The sequence below is a fragment of the Oryctolagus cuniculus genome, chromosome 1 (assembly GCF_051225735.1).
Source record: "Oryctolagus cuniculus isolate XC-2025 breed Fujian yellow rabbit chromosome 1, ASM5122573v1, whole genome shotgun sequence".
NCBI lineage: Eukaryota > Metazoa > Chordata > Mammalia > Lagomorpha > Leporidae > Oryctolagus > Oryctolagus cuniculus.
In genome coordinates, this window is record NC_142867.1 from 10041992 (window position 1) to 10060494 (window position 18503).

At 55.4% G+C, this 18503-nt stretch overlaps 1 protein-coding gene across 4 annotated transcripts in view; it reads right to left on the reverse strand.

Annotated features, from left to right (window-relative positions):
* Positions 1-8349, reverse strand: part of INCENP (inner centromere protein) — a 31329-nt gene extending 22980 nt beyond the window's left edge. For 3 of the 4 annotated variants that reach the window (XM_008274397.5, XM_089307776.1, XM_008274395.5), the window contains exons 1-4: positions 8188-8349; positions 4322-4472; positions 3907-4020; positions 2431-3191 (exon numbers count right to left, since the gene is read on the reverse strand). In XM_008274397.5, coding sequence (XP_008272619.4) covers positions 2431-3191; positions 3907-4020; positions 4322-4461 — 1015 coding nt within the window. In that variant the 5' untranslated portion in view covers positions 4462-4472; positions 8188-8349. Of the gene's footprint in view, positions 1-2430; positions 3192-3906; positions 4021-4321; positions 4473-7520; positions 7651-8187 lie in introns of those variants that run through there. The other variant, XM_051833210.3, reaches the window with a different exon arrangement.
* Positions 8350-18503: the final 10154 nt, after the last annotated feature.

The window sequence follows — 18503 nt, forward strand, 5'->3', positions numbered from 1 at the left end:
AAGAGTGACAGGCAAGGCTGAGAGGCAGCCACGGTCAGAGCAGAAGCCAGCAGGAGGGAGCAGCTGCGAGACTGGGACGTGGCCCAGGCCCTCCCCACACAGCCCCAGTGCTCCTGCACAATTCTGCACCTGCACCAGGACTTCTCTGGAATGGTAAGTGCCATCTGCACGCTATTCAGGCTTCCAGGGCAGGTCTGGAGGCAGGGAAATGGCCCAAGGCAGGGGTGAGGAATGTCCGGCCCTTAGGCCAGTGAAATCACAAGGTCTGGCCCTGCCAAGTCCTAATGCAGGCAGGATTCGAAATTCAATAAATCTACAGCAGGTTAAGGTTATAAATATCCAATGGCCCTTGCTAGAAAAATGGTTCCCACACCCGGCCAAAGGCCTGAGGCCTGAGGGGCTGTTCCCCAATGCAGAGGCAGCTGGGGAGCTCCAAATAGGAGCCTGGCCCTTCGGAAACCTAAAACAGCAGCCCCAGGCCTCTGCCCAACCCCCTCAGAGCCCACCTGCCAGTCAAAGACAGCCCAGTGGCCCTCTCTGGCTGATGCATGGAGCAGTCCTCACCCAGTCCCCACACTGGCTCCCAAGGTCCCCACACCCACCTTTACCACAGTCTTTCCCTGCCTGACTTCCCCACGCCCCTGCTCCAGGTGTTTCCTTTGCCAGAAAATTCACAGGTTGTACCCAGGGGCTGCTTGCAGGGGGACTGAAACAACATCCCATCTGACTTGCCCTCCCAGCCACACAGCAGAGCCGCTCCCCTAGGGACCCACATCCAGACTCCCTTGCAGTTCCTCATTCAGGACCCCCTGGCCATACCTACAGTGAGCTGCAGGGGCACAGCCCTTACAAAACAGTCACTGAGCACACACCATACCCAAGCACTGAGGTGGGTCTCTTTACCCCAGGCAAGAGGTGTTGCTACCATTTCACGGATGGAAAAACAGAGGTTGGGAGAAGGGGTGAGCAAAAGGTCAGTCAGCGAGCCCGTGTGACTCCAGATGCTGGACCCTGCCTCCTCCTCTCCCTCTTTCTTCTGCTGGGGGGAGCACTGGGCTTAGAGTCAGACAGATCTGGAATCAGAAGCAGCCCAGACAAGGACGTCTGCTCCGCATACACGGGTGTTCCAGAGTCCATCTCTCCCCCGCCATCTGGCCCTCTCTCTGTTGGGGAGGAAGTCAGAAATGAGCCTTCGTGTATGAGAGGGGCCGAAGGAGAACGCATCACCCACAGAAGCGCACCTTGGGGGTAGCCCAGGATTTTACACAAGCTAACAGTGCTGCGGCAAGGACCAAATGAGATGATGTTTTCTTTCATAAATGTTAAAGACGCCAGCTGCTGTGTAACACACACTGATATAAAACCCAGCCCATCCTCCACCTGCCCTCCCTCCCACCTTTCCCCTTGGCCAGAATCCTGTAACAACCATCACCAGGCCACTTCCACTCCAGTGGGGTCCAGCCCATGCTCCTGGACATGAGCCCGCCTGTCATTCACCTCAAGGCTGCACCAGCTGTCTCCCCTGCCGGGGCTGCCCACCCCCAAATTTCCTTCCACCTGGCAAAAGCCCAGCCCACCTTCAAGGCCCTCCTATCTCAGGCTCCGCCTCCTCACTCAGCCAACCCTGGCTCTGAGGTGCCTGTCTCTGCTCTGGGGCTCACAACACCTGCTCCCACCAGGGCAATGTTGGGCTGAGGTTGGTTTTGATGATGACAAAAGCAGCGAATGTTACCCATCGATTCTACGTGCCAGGCATGGTTCTAAACACCCTCATGGGCTAATCACAGAAAACCACACAACCATCGTGGCAAAGGAGTCTAGTAGTAGCCCAGAGGGATACAAGCAAGAACTGAGGCCCGAGGGTGCAGGTGGGTGACCGGCACCCAGCTCAAGAACCTTTGCTGCACCCCCTCCGGCTTCCCCACGACACTCAGCCACGGGTTCCCACAGGAGCCGGCTGTGCTGAGTTGCCAGGGCAAACAGGTTTGCTCAGATGAGGTAGCACGCACCAGCACAGTGATGCCACCGCAGCTCCTGCCCGACCGGGGAGCAGGGCGCAGGCTGGCCCTGGAGAAGGGCTCAGGTCCCAGCCCCCAGGTGCCTGCTACCCAAAAGGCACTGGGGCCAAGCCCCTGGGCCTCAAGTTTTCTCACTTGCTTAACAACAAGGCTGCACTAGGTCTGCTTCCTTCACTATTGTAGCCACTGGCTCTATGCGGCTGTTATCTAAGATTCAGTTGTCAGACCAGCCACGTTCCAAAGGCTCAACAGCCAGACAGGGCTCGCTAGTGGTCACGGGGTAGGACAGTCCAGAGAGGGACTGCAGGAGTGTCCTAGGCCAGCCCCTGGAGGCACGGTTCTCAGAAATTCTGCTCAGCAGCCAGGGTCAGCCACCAGCCACCGCCTCCCTCACCCCCGGCCCCAGACTCACAGATGATGCGGGCAGAGGCAGCTGGTTCCTGGGCAGCTTTCTTGGTAATCCTGCTTGACCTGCGGAGGTTGCTTTCCTGTTTGGCCACCAGGGAGTACTTCTGGGCCAGGGAAACGCGGGCACGCGGGGAGGTGGAGGCGATGAGGCTGCGCCGCACCGGCCGAGTCTCTGCACGCTGGCCCGTGGGCGTGGAGCAATTACCAGGCAGGATGGGAGCCAGCACCCGCTCCCGCCACGGAGAATCCCGAGAGTCTGGAGAGCCCGGGGAGGCCCGCGCGATCCTCAGCTTGGAGGCCGACCGCCCTGCCCCAGCCCCTCGGCTCCTGGGGTCCTGGGGGGTGGCCACCAGGGAGCTCACTGTGACCAACTCCAGTCTCCCGGCCTCAGCCTTCTTGGGTGTGGCTTCCTCATCGGATGTCGGGATGGCCTGGGAGGCCGGTGTCCTGGCCGGAGACCCAGACCGCGCCCGGACGGCCAGGACCTGCTGCAGGTGCTGCTCCGCGCTGCGGCGCTCGCTGGCGCTGATCTCCACCAGGGGCACGGCAGGCTTCCTGGTGGGCTCTGTGGGAGACTCGGCGAGCGGCGAGGGGGCCGCAGACGGCGCCGTGGAGGCGGCAGCTGCGGCTGCGGCGGCGCGGGTGACCCGCCGCAGCACGGGCGAGCAGTTCTCCCCGACCACCGTGGCCAGCTTCTCCACCTTGTCCTTGCTGCGCAGGTGCCGGGAGCTCCGCAGGCTGCTCCGTGTCCTTCTGCGCGACAACCTGCAGGGGGCAGCAAAGCAGCGGCTGAGCTGGTTCAGCATGGGAAGGGGACAGTCCAGCTTCGCCAGGAGCCCCTGGAATGGCCGGTGTACAATTCAGAGAGCTTGGAGGCAAAAGACCCGGGGTCCAGGCCAGGCTCTGCTCCCTCCAGCCGTGAGACCCTGGGCTGCTCCTCTTCCAGCCTCAGTCTCCCTAAGGGAAACCGGGGACAAAGCTACAGAACTCACAGAAGTGCTGAAAAAATGAAATTCCCATGAGACCGCCTGCAGAGAAGGCTCTTCACACAGGCTCTCTCTCAGTCCACAGAATAGCCCCGCGGGGCAGGCATGGGCATTCCCACTTTAGAAGTGCGCACTTAACCCGGGAACACACAGCTGCCAAGGGCCAGGCCAGGGTTCACGGCCAGGACCACCCGACCCCAAGACCCTGCAGCCTGACATCCCTATGGGGAATTACAACAAGCGTGGCAACAGGCTTGGTCATGCTCCCCGGAAGAGCAGCGGCTTCTCTCTCCTCCCCACCTCCGGCTCAACACACACTGACACACCCCACTCTGACCTCCACAGTCTGGGCTAAGGCTTCATCTCTCCGTGGCATTCACCCACGGCCTCTCCTGCAGGCTGCTGCCCCCGTGAACACCTTCAGAATCAAACTCTCCCAGGACCCACCAGCCCAGCCCAGCCCAGCCCAGTCCAGCCTCCCCGGCCACTCCTACCTTTTCCTAATGGGGTCTCTATTTTCATCCTGAACATAAGAAATCCGTCTCTTCTTCCGTCTGTTCTTCTGAGAAGGTGTTTTGGGCATCAGCTCCGGCTCTTTGCTGAACTCTCTACTTGGAACAGGGAGGGTGACACTCAGGGCTGCCTGGGAACCCCCAGCCCCCTCTGCCAGCTGGCTTGGCACCTGCCCATCTGTTGGCAGCAACAGATCAAGCCGCGGTGACCAGCACCAAGCAAGGACTGGGACCCGCCTGGCTGTGCAGAGCCAGGCAAAGTAGGCTCCCGGCACCCAGAGGGAATGGAACTTGGTGGGGAGCCCAGACAGGGATGGCAGGCAAGGAAGTCCCCCATGCCACAGCGGCAGCCCAGGAAGCTCTGTGCTCCCCACTGCACCACACAGCCCGGCATCACCTGGTAAACATGCGTTCAGCCTCCTCCTCGATCTCCCTGAGCCACACCAGGTCCTTATTGTCCATGTTGCACACGAAGTCCATGAGCTTCTGGTCACAGAGCTCCAGCAGGTGAATGGGGCCCGGGGCTGTGGTCCCCATGGTGGCTCTGGCTGGTGGACAAGAGGCACAAGGGCTCAGGGTTGGGGACCAAGGCCTTCTCCAGGGAGAGCCTGCCAGGCTGCCACTCCCACGCACAAATCACCACAAAACATCCAGCACCCAGCCCAGGGGTGCCCCCTGCTCACAGCCATGCCCCGGGGATGTAAAATTCCAAATGCCAATCCACTGGCTGCATTCCTACAGAGAGAAGGGCATGCTCCTCCACGTCCCCTGCACCACACACACAGTATGGCCGTCCAACCTGAATGGTCTTCCTTACAATCGGCCCTTCGGGTTGTACGATGCAGGACACTGTCCCCTACCTCCCCAGACCAGGGAGAAACAGTAGCCACCACAAGACCTCTCCCACCCTTGCCCAAACACAGGCCTGCTCCTCCTTTGTGGGTGACTAGGCCAGGGCTAAGACACAGGCACCCTGCCCTGTACACTGGGTGACCTCAGACACGAAGAACATGGAACTGCCTCTAGAAGAGGTTCTGCCTCCACAGGCGAGCACAGACAAGGGTGGGGCCAGAGACAAGCTCTCCCCCTCCACACCTCTCCCTGGAGCTAGAATGTCCTATAAACGGATGAAAGAGCATGAGCACTGAAAAACAGCAAGGCCTTGCTTTAAAAAGAAACCAGGCTACAATATCAGGCGAGGGAAAACACAACAGCAGCTTGTTACTTTTTGCAAAATAACCAGAAGCTGCGCTGTCTTCCTTAAGATTTGGCTATAGAGCCGGCGCCGCAGCTCACTAGGCTAATCTTCCACCTGCGGCACCGGCACACCAGGTTCTAGTCCCAGTCGGGGTGCCCGATTCTGTCCCAGTTGCTCCTCTTCCAGTCCATCTCTCTGCTGTGGCCCGGGAGTGCAGTGGAGGATGGCCCAGGTCCTTGGGCCCTGCACCTGCATGGGAGACCAGGAGAAGCACCTGGCTCCTGGCTTCAGATCAGCATGGTGCGCTGGCCACAGCGTGCTGGCCACAGCGGCCATTGGGGGGTGAACCAATGGCAAAGGAAGACCTTTTTCTCTGTTTCTCTCTCTCTCTCTCACTATCCACTCTGCCTGTCCAAAAAAAAAAAAATTAAAAAAAAAAGATCTGGTTATACTGGGGCCAGCGCCGTGACACAGCAGGTTAAAGCTGCTCCTACAGTGCCGGCATCCCACATGGGGGCCAGTTCAAGTCCCGGCTGCTCCACTTCCGATCCAGCTCTCTGCTGTGGCCTGGGAAAGCAGTAGAAGATGGCCTAAGTCCTTGGGCCCCTGCACCCATGTGGGAGACCTGGAAGAAGCTCCTGGGTCCTGGCTCCTGATTGGTGCAGCTCCAGCCATTGTGGCTATCTGGGGAGTGAACCTGCGGATACAAGACCTCTCTCTCTCTGTGTGTCTCTCTGTCTCTCTGTCTCTGTCTCTCTCCTTCTCTTGGTGTGTAACTCTTTCAAATATATAAATAAATCTTTTAAAAGATGATTTGTTTATAAAATCATTTCAAGGCCGGCGCCACGGCTCACTTGGCTAATCCTCCACCTAGCGGCACCGGCACACTGGGTTCTAGTCCCGATCAGGGCGCCAGATTCTGTCCCGGTTGCTCCTCTTCCAGTCCAGCTCTCTGCTGTGGCCCGGGAGTGCAGTGGAGGATGGCCCATGTCCTTGGGCCCTGCACCCCATGGGAGACCAGGAGAAGCACCTGGCTCCTGGCTTCGGATCGGCGCGGCGCGCCGCGCCAGCCATGGCAACCATATGGGGGGGGGTGTGAACCAACGGAAAAAGGAAGACCTTTCTCTCTGTCTCTTTCTCTCTCACTGTCTAACTCTGCCTGTCAAAAAATAAAAATAAATAAATAAATAAAATAAAATCATTTCAAAAGCCCCAAGCAAAGAAGCAACCACAGTAGAGATCAACAGATTCTGCCTGGTGAATCGAACAGCAAATAAACACAGGATCCATGCTCTGACTGTGGTGGCGGTCCGTCACCTTGACCTACACCAAAGAACCAAGAAGAACCAGCTCAGTCTCCCATCGAGGACGGAAGGTCCCGGAAGGAGGGGTCGCACGGCTAACCCTTTGACCCCTTATGTAGGCAACTTCCCCAGGCTGGATTTTGGGGGCACCCCAGTCTCTGCTCCCTGAATAAACTCTGCCCTCCGGCTGAGCCTGACAGTCGGGTGACTGGTCTCTGCCCAAGGTCAAGCCCACATCTGCAGCGCTCACTGCTGACAGCCCAGAGCCCTGCATGGCGTCAGCAGAGGAGCAGTACCTGTCACATGAACTAATCCGTCCACACACAGAGACACCCAGTGAACTCACTCTGCACAGGCTGGGACAGGCCCACAGCCCTGCTCCCAGCTGCCAGGGGCACTAACCTGGGCAGGGCCAAACAGGCAGAAATCACACGGGCTTGGGCACAGACCTCTGCCCTGCAGCCAGCAAGTCACGGGCCTGGCCTCTCCACAGCCATCCGTCACTCCCCGGAGCCCACCTGCACCCAGACCACAGCCCTGGCGAAGTGCAAGACCCAGTTCAAGGCCAGCTAAGAGAAAACTGCTTCAGGGAGAGACAACGGTTTGCAGAGGCACTACAGAGAGCAAGAACTGGCTGACTTTTCTAATATTTGTGCAAATCGGCAAGGTGGGTGAGAACTTCTTTGACAAAGTCCAAAGCAGCATTTGGACTTCTTCCGCAGGGAAGTGTATACTGGGCCGTTTAAAAGAGGTCCCCACATGTAAGAACACAGGTGCATGTCCCGGAAAGGCGAGTGGGGCCTGCGTACAAAGAATCAGACCCCAGGGAAGAGCAGCAAAAACCTCATCTTCAACCCGGGTAACAACCCGTGCAGACACACAGCACCGACACTCCTCCAAGGAAGAAGGGAGCCCCGCTGCCTCTCCACAGTCTCCCTTCCACTCCAAACCCAGCCTGCACGCCCCACAGGCCTTCCCGGGCCCTCCTCCCCGCTCCTGCTCCATTTAGAGCTGCAAAACGGTGGACACGGCTCCACCGCAATGGTCCTGGTAGCTGCTCCCTGAGCCCCGGCATCGCCTCTCGCGCTGCTCACCACACTCTGCAGCACACGCATGTGCAGATGCGAACCAGGCGAAGAGAAGCGAAGTCACAGTCGCCCAGCAAATCAGGAGCAGAGCCCGGATTTAAACTCCGCTCTTAACCACCTGCTAGACCAACCCCCGGATATCAGCTTCCGCAGGCCGGCGCCCAGGCCGGCTCTGGACGCCCCGGGGACAGCCCACGGGGGCCGGATGGAACGCAACGCGCCGGGCAAGGGACACATCAGGGGCCGCACGGGCAGTTTAAAATGCTGCCCGGCGGGGTGCGGAGAGGGGCGGGCGACGCAGGGGTCTGACGGCGATAAAACGCCGAGTGGCGCGCATCCGCCCAACAAGCCGGTCGGCTTCGGGCTTCCTGCGGCCCTAAGTCAACACAGAGCCTCCGAGGCAAGCGACGAGGTCTGGGCACCCGGTGGGGGAGGGGACGGGGTTATTCTCGGGGACCCCGGGGGCCCCGGGAGGAAGTGGAAGCGGGCGGCGGCATCTCGGACCGCCGGACCAACGCAGGTCACCTCGCCGCTCGGAAGAGATGACCCCTGCATGCCCAGGCCACTTGGGATCGGGGGTCACGCCCCTGACCCGGAGCGGGCAGTGAGGAGCCCAAGAGGCTGGGAACCAATGCCAACCTCCCCGGCGCCGGCGGCGGCCGCGCGCACTCACCTGACTGCACCGCGTCTCCCGAAGCTGCTATCCACGTCCGGCGGTCTTCCTAGCCGGGAAGCCGCCTGCCCAGACCCACCCAGCTCCCGGTCTTCAGGGTTCGCCGCACCAGAGAAGCAACCGAGCCGTGCAGCGCGGGCGAAATCTACGATTTTCAAAACTGAAGGCTCAACCAATCGTCGGCAAGTTTATCCGGGCGGTTGCAAAAATCTAAGCCAATCAGGTAGCAAGAATTACTACTCTGGCTTTCTATTGGCTTTCTGAGATGGCAATCTCCGGGACTAAGAGGCGGGGAAAGGAAGCGTAGACGCTTTAAGCCTCCTCCACTTCCGGGAGCCGGCTGGTGTCGGACTGAGCCGGTAGCGCTGGGTCCGCCGAACGGGCGCAGCCTCGCAGGCTCGGAACTACAAGCCCCAGCGTGCACTGCGAAGGCGCCCGGCGGCGTGGGGAAGGGGGATGAAGGGGGAACCCAGCGGCTGGGCGCAGCGCTGTGCTGGCTTTGCGTCCAAAGTTGTTCCCCCGAGCGTGATGACAGCCTCGCGACATCTGTCACTCGCTTTGTAAAGCCTCCCGGAGCTTGAGACTAGAGGGCGCCTTCTGTCGCCTCCGGGGGACAGTCACCTGCGTCCCCCCCCCCCCCGGGCTGTCCTCCAAAGGCGGGCTTGCGTGCACGCACATACCTTGTGCACAAGGGGCAGAGGCCAGGGACGCCTCTGCGAGGAGAGCAGGGCAGCCCGGCTCAGCAAAGGGCTGGCTGTGGGGCCCCAAACGCCAGGGGACTGTCCTGCTGTCTGGAAACCCCGATTTAGACGACCCTTTTCCTCTGTGCGTCGGCGTTGCCGGTCCTTGGGAAATAAGGCAGTTAAATCCGGGAGAGAGTTGCACAGTTGCGTTTTTTGCAGCTGTATTCACGATAGCCAAGAGGTGGAAGTAACCTAATGTCTGTCAACAGATAATGGAATATTATTCAGCCCTTAAAAAGGAAGGAAAAACACATCATATGCTACAGCATTGATGAACCTTGAGGGTATTCTTTTTTTTTTTTAATTTATTTATTTGACAGAGTTATAGATAGTGAGAGAGACAGAGAGAAAGGTCTTCCTTCCGTTGGTTCACTCCCCAAATGGCTGCTACGGCCGGCGCTGCGCCAATCTGAAGCCTGGAGCCAGGTGCTTCCTCCTGGTCTCCCATGCAGGTACAGGGCCCAAGGACCTGGGCCATGCTCCACTGCCTTCCCAGGCCACAGCAGAGAGCTGGACTGGAAGAGGAGCAGCCGGGACTAGAACCCAGCACCTATATGGGATGCCGGCACTGCAAGGCGGAGGATTAACCAGGTGACCCACAGCACCGGCCCACCTTGAGGGTATTTCACTAAAGGAAATGAGCCAGTCGCAAATAGACGTTGCATGATTTCCATTTACCTGAGATGTCAACAGTAGCTAACTTTTTTTTTTTAAGATGTAATTATTTATCTGAAAGAGAGAGAGATGTCTTCCACTCGCTCACTCCCCAGATGGTCACAAGAGCCAGGGCTGGACCAAGCAGAAGCCAAGAGCCTGGAACTCCATCCTAACCTCCCTCGTGGGTGCAGCGGCCCAAGCCCTTGCGCCATCATCCGCTGCTTTCTCAGGCGCATGAGCAAGGAGCTGGATGGGAAGTGGAGCTGCCTGGGAGGCATCGGCACCTGTGTGGGATGCTGGCGCTGCAGGTGGCGGCTTACCGGCTGTGCTGCCAGTGTGGCCCTGCGAGTAGCTAGCTTTGGTGAGCATGTAGAGCTGTGTTTCTGCTTCCAGAGGCTGGAGGTGGTAGAAAGTGGAGTTGTTCAAGGGATAGAGTTTCAGTTTTGCAAGGTGGCAAAGTCCCAGAGATCTGTTGCACAGCACAGTGGGCACAGTGAATGCTACTGTGCTGAACTCTTAAACATGGTTACGGGGCGGGTATCTGTCCTAGCAGTTAGACAGTGGTGAGATGCCCCCATCCCATGTCAGAGTGCCTGGTTTGAGTCCTGTCTCCACTTCCAAAACTGCGTCCTGTCAATGCAGACCCTGGGAGGCAGCAGTGATGGCCCAAATAGCTGGGTCCCTGCCACCCACATGGAAGACTCCGATGGAGTTCCCAGTTGCCAGCTTCAGCCTGACCCAGCCCCAGCAGTTGCAGGCATTTGGGGAGTGATAGGAGATAAGTAAGTTTTTTGAATGGTTACAGTGACAAATTTCCTGGTTTTGGCTGCACAGCTCCCCCAGGGGGCAGTCTCCTCCGGAGATGTCCTAGACTGCTGGCGTGCCAGCCTCTTCATGGTTGCCAAAGCAGTCAGTGACTTTAAAGCCAGCTGGGGGGCATGACGAGGGAAGCAAACAACTGCACCAAAGGGGTGCACCTTGCCCTGCACTGGAGCCCAGGTCTGTCCTGCAGGCTGGGCACTGAAGCACAGCCTGGGACAGTATAACCAGGACAGTAAGGGGCAGAGGCCTTGTGTCCAAGCCAGCACCACCAGAGGGCCCACCTGGTGGCAGACTTGGTGCCCTTGCGGTATCTCCTCGCTGCAAGGTGTAAGGCGGTATCGCCACGTCATCTGATGAGCTAACCATAGCTACAAGTTGTGGGGACCTGGGACCAAGCCATGCCTCCAGAGGAAGAATTATGTAAGGGATCAGAGAAGCCATATGGAGGCAACGGGGCTGATTTAACTTCCTCCAAGTAACAGAAAGGCCACCTCCCTGAACGTGAACCCATGAGACCTGAGTGACCACCCATGTCGCCAGCCCTGCCTGTCCAACACCAACAACTTCGCCTGGGCTCGGGATGCAGCAGGGAGCCTCAGCACATGTGACCCTGCCCTCATGGAGATCACAGTCGGGGGGCTCTGGGTACAGTACTGGGGTGTTGGGATATTAGAGAGGGGGTCCTGGCAGGGACACAGGGGCAGAGGGGTGACCAGGAGGAAGATGGCCATGGCAGAGTATACTTGAAAACAATGAGCACACCCCCTGTCGGATGGGCACTGGAGCCCTCCAGTGCCAGATCCCTTGGTGACAGAGCTGGGGACCGGAAATGTGGATTCCCCATGAGTTCAGGGGACACTTTTCCCATGTTTCTGCCCCAAGGAGAAGCTGGTATCTAAGGGTCTCTGGAGCAAAACAGAAGTCCAGATTTCTATAGGAGTGGTCTTCAGAATCATTTTCCTCTACCATTCAGTTAGAAAATTTTAAAACGGGGACCAGCACTGTGGCGAAGTAGGCTAAGTCTCCGCCTGCAGAGCCAGCATCCCATATGGGCACTAGTTCAAGTCCCAGCTGCTCCTCTTCCATCCAGCTCTCTGCTATGGCCTGGGAAAGCAGTGGAAGATGGCCTAAGTGATTGGGCCCCTGCACCCACGTGGAGACCCAGAGGAAGCTCCTGGCTCCTGGCTTCGGATCAGCGTAGCTCCAGCCATTGCGGCCAATTGGAGAGTGAACCATAGGATAGAAGACCCCTCTCTCTCTCTCTGCCTCTCCTCTCTCTATGTAACTCTGATTTTCAAATAAATAAATAAATCTTTTAAAAAATAAACAAAATATTTTTTAAAGTAAAAAATGGAAATGAATCTCAATGGTCTAAATAGGCCTTTTTAAAATGTTTTCATATTTGTATTAATGGTGCATTAATGTTACTGATTGATAGAATGAGACCAGGCTCAGCATAAGACGTACTTCTGGCTGGCGCCGCGGCTCACTAGGCTAATCCTCCGCCTGCGGCGCCGGCACACCAGGTTCTAGTCCTGATTGGGGTGCCGGATTCTGTCCCAGTTGCCCCTCTTCCAGGCCAGCTCTCTGCTGTGGCCAGGGAGTGCAGTGGAGGATGGCCCAAGTGCTTGGGCCCTGCACCTGCATGGGAGACCAGGAGAAGCACCTGGCTCCTGGCTTCAGATTGGCACGGTACTCCGGCCCCAGCGGCCATTGTGGGGTATTGGGGGTACTTCCATCTTTCCCCTTTTCCTTGTTTCTGTTTTGTTTTTGTCCCTGGAGGAGCAGGAGGCTGTCTCCACCCCGTCCCACTGTTGGTGCTGACTCTGAGGTGACTCACTCACAGGAAGCAGGAAACGGAGCCGCAGACGCTGACGCAGGGGTTAAGAGACCTCTTGGAACGCCGACATTCCACAAGGAGCCCGGACTCCACTCCCAATTCCAGCTTCCTGCTGATGTGCACCCTGGGAGGCAGCAAGGGGTAGTTCCAATACATGGGTCCCTGCCATGCACTTGGGGGCCTGGATGGAGTTACCTGTTCCTCAGAAGAGCAGGTGCGGGCTGCCAGATTCCTCTCCTGGGGCATCTGTGTTTTTTTGTTTGTTTGTTTGGTTGGTTGGTTGGTTTTTGACAGGCAGTGGACAGTGAGAGAGAGAGAGAGAAAGGTCTTCCTTCCATTGGTTCACCCCCTAAATGGTTGCTGCGGCCAGCACACCATGCTGATCCGATGGCAGGAGCCAGGTGCTTCTCCTGGTCTCCCATGGGGTGCAGGGCCCAAGGACTTGGGCCATCCTCCACTGCCCTCCCAGGCCACAGCAGAGAGCTGGCCTGGAAGAGGGGCAACCGGGACAGAATCCAGCGCCCCGACCAGGACTAGAACCTGGTGTGCCGGTGCCACAGGTGGAGGATTAGCCTAGTGAGCCACGGTGCCAGCCTAGGGTATCTGGAGGCTCTGTCTTAGACAAGGGAGATGCAGAGAAAGCCCCTCCCTGAGTTTGTGGAAGTCAGCCCGGTCGTTCCAAATTCTCGCACTTTCTTTTGCTGCCCACAGAAAGAGAGTAACTCAGGAAAGTCTAAAAAAACAGTCGGAGAGGGGCCGGTGTTGTAGCACGGTAGGTTAAGCTGCCACCTCTGATTCCGGCAGCCTATATCACAGCACATTTCAAATCCTGGATATTCCATTTCCCAATGAGATCCCTGCTAATGTGCCTGGAAAAGCAGTAGAAGATGGCCCAACATGGACCCCTGCCACCTATGGAGGAGGCCAAGCTTTGGCCTGGCCCAGACCTGGCCATTATGGTCATTTGAGGAGTGAACCAGGCAATAGAATATATCTCTCCCTCATGCACACCTGCATGGGCACTTGCTCTCTCTCTCTCTCCCTCTCTCTCTCTCTGCCTAATAAATAAAATAAATTAATTAAATTAAATAAATCTTATTACTAACAGAAATACTTGGAGAACAAGAAGCCTAAGGAAGCTGTGTTGTGAGGTAGTGGCGTGGACCCCAGACTTAGAATCATAAACCCTGGGCCCAATTTTTTTGACTTAAAAAGCCTGGGTCTCCACGTGGAAAATGCAGGCGTTGAAACAGCTGTCTTCTGAGATTCCTCCTACTGTAAAGATGAATTCTCTCTGCCGGGAAGCCAAGCATTCAATCTCTGGGTTCAGGACTGCACCCATGCTGGAAGTCCACTAGGGGGCAGTAACTGTCTGCATTTGGATCCATGGCCCTTGAAATCGGTGACGCCTTTGTGGGAGAAAAAAGGAGGGTGCATAGGATAAGGAATCTCTTTGGTTTTCTCCTGAATACCAAGTTACTGGACACTAAAGGCTTGGAAGTCAGGGCCATTTAGGGCAATGAGAAAAAATGAGATTACTTTCTGCATCCACCTTTATTTTCCTACCCTTGACCCTTGACCCTCGACCTAAAGCAACCCTTTTTCCCTGATGTGATTAAGTTAGAGCGGGAAGGCTTGCAGCTGGGAACTGCAGTTGGAGAACAAAGACGGCACAGCGGAGTTTCCTGGCTGTGTGGTGACTGTAATCTCTGACGTTCCTCCCGGCAGCAGCGTCTGACTCCTGTCCTGTTTACCCAGCCAGGGAGCCAGGGGCTTCTGCTGCCCCCTGCTGGTCCCAGCCAAGCATTCAGACATGCTGGTGGGTTGACTTTAAATCAATCTGTCCTGCTTACCCAGCCAGGGAACCAGGGGTTCTGCTGCCCCGTGCTGGTCCCAGCCAAGCATTCAGGCTTGCTGGTGGGTTGACTTTAAATCGATCTGTCCTGCTTACCCAGCCAGGGAGCCAGGGGTTCTGCTGCCCCGTGCTGGTCCCAGCCAAGCATTCAGGCTTGCTGGTGGGTTGACTTTAAATCGATCTGTCCTGCTTACCCAGCCAGGGAGCCAGGGGTTCTGCTGCCCCGTGCTGGTCCCAGCCAAGCATTCAGGCTTGCTGGTGGGTTGACTTTAAATCGATGGAGCTGAATTCTTCAAAACCTTCTGCCTCAGAATGAGGTTGAGTTACAGCTCATTAAATCCGTGAATTACATCTCAGGTTGAGTCCCTTAAAGCAGCATGTGTCAGCTTATTGACGCTATAACAAAATACTAAAGGTAGCGTAACTGTAGGGAAAGAGGTTTACCTGGGCTGGCGGTTTTGGAGGTTCGAAGGCCGGGATCAGGTAGGCTCCCCTGGTTCAGCCCCTTCTCACTGGCAGAGTCACTTGGCTTGCCAAGAGAGTGAGTTTGTACCTGCCTTTGTCTCTGACCTCATAAAAGCACCAGGATTTGGCCTAATCCAATCTGATCACTTCCCAAAGACCTCACCTGTAAATACCATCATCATATTTAGCTTCCACCCTCTTTTGGGGTTAAGTTCCCAAAAGCATTCAAACTAGAGCCTTCTGCCCCTGCCTCCACACCAAAATACATGTGCTTCTTGCACACAGCACACAATCATCGCACCCCAACAGCTCCAAAGTCAGCATTCAGCTCAGCATTCATTCGGAAGTCCAAGGTCTGATCTGAGACCCCAGGCAAATTCCTTGAGCCGTGAGCCTTTAAAAGTCCAAGTTACACACTCCCAAGATGTAACAGCAGGATAGACACAGAGCACATTTGTCTAATCCAAAGAAGGGGATGGAAATAATTGAGCCAAAGCAAGACCAAAACCCAGCAGGACAAACATTGAATTTTGTAAAATATTTATTTATTTATTTATTTATTTGAAAGGCAGAGTTACAGAAAGAGAGGGAGAGACATAGAGAAATATTCCATCCACTGGTTCATTCCCCTAATGGTCACATGGGCTGGGGCTGGGCCAGGCTGAAGCCAGGAGCCAGGAGCTTCTTCTGAGTCTCCCATGTGGGTACAGGGACCTAAGCACTTGCGCCATTCTCCACTGCTTTCCCAGGCCATTAGCAGAGAGCCGGATGGAAAGTGGAGCAGCCGGGACTTGAACCAGTGTCCATATGGGATGCTGCACTGCAGACTGCAATTTAACTCACTGTGCTTTAGCACTGGCACCCACACTGAATCTTTTTGATTTTTTTTTATCTTTTTTTTTTTTTTATTTGACAGGTAAAGTTATAGACAGTGAGAGAGAGGGAGACAGAGAGAAAGGTCTTCCTTCCATTGGTTCACTCCCCAAATGGCCACTATGGCCAGTAATGTGCCAATCCGAAGCCAGGAGCCAGGTGCTTCCTCCTGGTCTCCCATGCGGGTGCAGAGGCCCAAGCACTTGGGGTCCATCAGAAAAAGCACCACGCTGGGACAGTCTGGGGAAACAGACCAGCAAGAGGCATGAAAGGCGATGCAAAGATCCCACTGGGAGCAGCACCTGCCTGTCTGTGGGACAAAGGGGACAGTCCCAGGCTAAAGGATTAAGCAAAAATGAGCAAAGAAAGCGGGAAAGTGGGCAATTCTTCCACCCAAAGGTTGTACCAAGGGAAAAACAGAAACGTTAAAAAAGGGAGGGGGAAGAAGAAAGTGCAGACAAGGGTGGTCTCTGGTAGCAGGTTCGTTGACGACGCCTGTTTGCAAAAACTACCTGCGTAGCAAAGCTCTTCCAAGTCAGCAGGCTTACGTTTCCAGGAGGCTCCTGCCTCCGTCTGGTCTGTGTTGCCGGTGAGCAATCCCTAAGGCAGAGCACGCTATAAAGAAAAGATGACTACGGGGCTCCTGATGCCGGTGCCAGAACCTGTACAAGGGCCGCTGCCTGAGTCCCAGCACAGCAGCGAAGGGGCCAAGAAACAGGCCATGGACAGAAGGGGCCACGCATGTGGATGACCCCACTTTGTAACAACCCACCCTTGTGGAAACTCTCCCACTCCTGGGAAATGGATCTGAAGCCCTTCCAAGCACGGTAACCCCTGACCCAGTCACCTCCCACTGAACCACACCCCTTAGGTCAGCATCATGACCTTGGGGACCAAGGTCTGTGTGTGTGTGTGTGTGTGTGTCCATCAGCAGACAGACCACAGCCAAACCACGGCCATCCACGCAACACACACTGACCCCAACGCCACCTCTTGCCTATGCATGTTTGGTGTCAAGAGAACACTGGGTGTGATCGCTGAAATGAAACTGAGTGAGTTGGGACTTGTGATGCAAGGAAGCAGGCTGATCTGGGGGAAATAAGGCTAGATCGCCGGCGATCCTGGAAATTCGGGATAGCAGTATTCTATAAGTAATTACACATAATTAGGGAAGACAATACAGCAAGCAGGGAACACACTGTCCTTGTGTTGTTTCTGGGCACAGCAAACAGCCTCACATGTCTGCTATCATCCACAGACTGTGAAAGACGTTAAAATGGCCAGTTTTATAAATTTGGTCTCCATTTGGGGATCTGCTTAGGGGTTAGAAGTTCATAAAATCAGAGGCCGGCACTATGGCAAATAGGTTAAGCCTCCACCTACAGTGCCATCTTGTGTCCCACTGCTCCTCTGCCAATGGCCTGGGAAAGCAGTAGAAGATGGCCCAAGTGCTTGGGCCCCTGCACCCACGTGGGAGACCTGGAAGAAGCTCCTGTCTCCTGGCTTTGGGCAGGCTCAGCTCTGGGCATTGTAGCCATCTGGGGAGTGAACCAGTGGATGAAGACCTCTCTGTAACTCTGCCTCTCAAATAAATAAGTAAATCTTTTTTTAAAAAAAGAAGGATTAAAGAAGCAGTTATATAAATCTCCTGCTTTGTCAGTATCTATATTAATGAACAGATAACTCAGCAATGCATCATTACTGAAAAAACTGCCAGTGTAGTTGAACACATCTCTTTTCTACAAGTTAATGTACATTTCAACATGGGGCCTAGGCTAGGAAACTGTCATGTCTGAGATCTTCCCTGAAATCTATTCCACCTTATTTTTCATCATTAAATCTTCTTTTCTCTTAAGATTGATTGATTTATTTGAAAGGCAGAGTTACAGAGAGAGTTAGAGAAAGACAGATCTTCGATCTGCTGGTTCACTCCACAGTTGGCTGAAACAGCCATTGCTGAGCCAAGTCAAAGCCAGGAGCCTGGAACTCCATCTGGGTCTCCCACATGGGTGCAGGGGCCCAAGCACTTGGGCCATGTTCCACTGCCTTCCCAGGTTTTTTTGTTTTTTGTTTTTTTTTTGGTGACAGGCAGAGTGGACAGTGAGAGAGAGACAGAGAGAAAGGTCTTCCTTTGCCGTTGGTTCACCCTCCAATGGCCGCCACGGCTGGCACGCTGCGGCCGGCGCACCGCGCTGATCCGATGGCAGGAGCCAGGAGCCAGGTAGTTCTCCTGGTCTCCCATGGGGTGCAGGGCCCAAGCACTTGGGCCATCCTCCACTGCACTCCCTGGCCACAGCAGAGAGCTGGCCTGGAAGAGGGGCAACTGGGACAGAATCCGGCGCCCCGACCGGGACTAGAACCCGGTGTGCCGGCGCCGCTAGGCGGAGGATTAGCCTAGTGAGCCGCGGCGCCGGCCGCCTTCCCAGGTTTGTTAGCAGGGAGCTGGATCAGAAGTGGAGCAGCCAGGACTTGATCTGGTACTCAAATGGGGTGCCAGCCTTGCAAACAGTGGCTTAAACTGCTGCACCGAAGTGCCAGTCTCTGGTCATCATTATTTCTAAGAAATGGTAATATTTGGAAAGTTTGTAACACATTTACACTAAAAGTATTGAGAGAAGGCACACCACACTAAACAGAGATGCAATGCAGAAGAACTTCCCATCTCTGTGATTACCCTAAACTTCTTCATCAATAAGTTGGGAAATTAGTATTGTAAATATTTCCCCTCTCATTCATCATATATAGTAATACCTACTGGTGCTATATTTTCTACCTGACACATGAATAAGAAATATACAAACATATTTAATACATTTAATATTTTAACATGTTTAGTATTTTCTTTTTTAATTTTTAATTTTTTTATTGTTTTGAAAGGCAGAGAGACAGAGACAGACAGAGATTTGCCATCCCCTGGTTCATTCCCCAAAATGCCCAGCACAGCTGGGGCTGGGCCAGGCTAAAGTTAGGACTCCGGGACTCAATCCAGGGCTCCCATGTGGTTGGCAGAGACCCAAGTACTTGAGCTATCATCTGCTGCCTCCCAGCATGCACTAACATC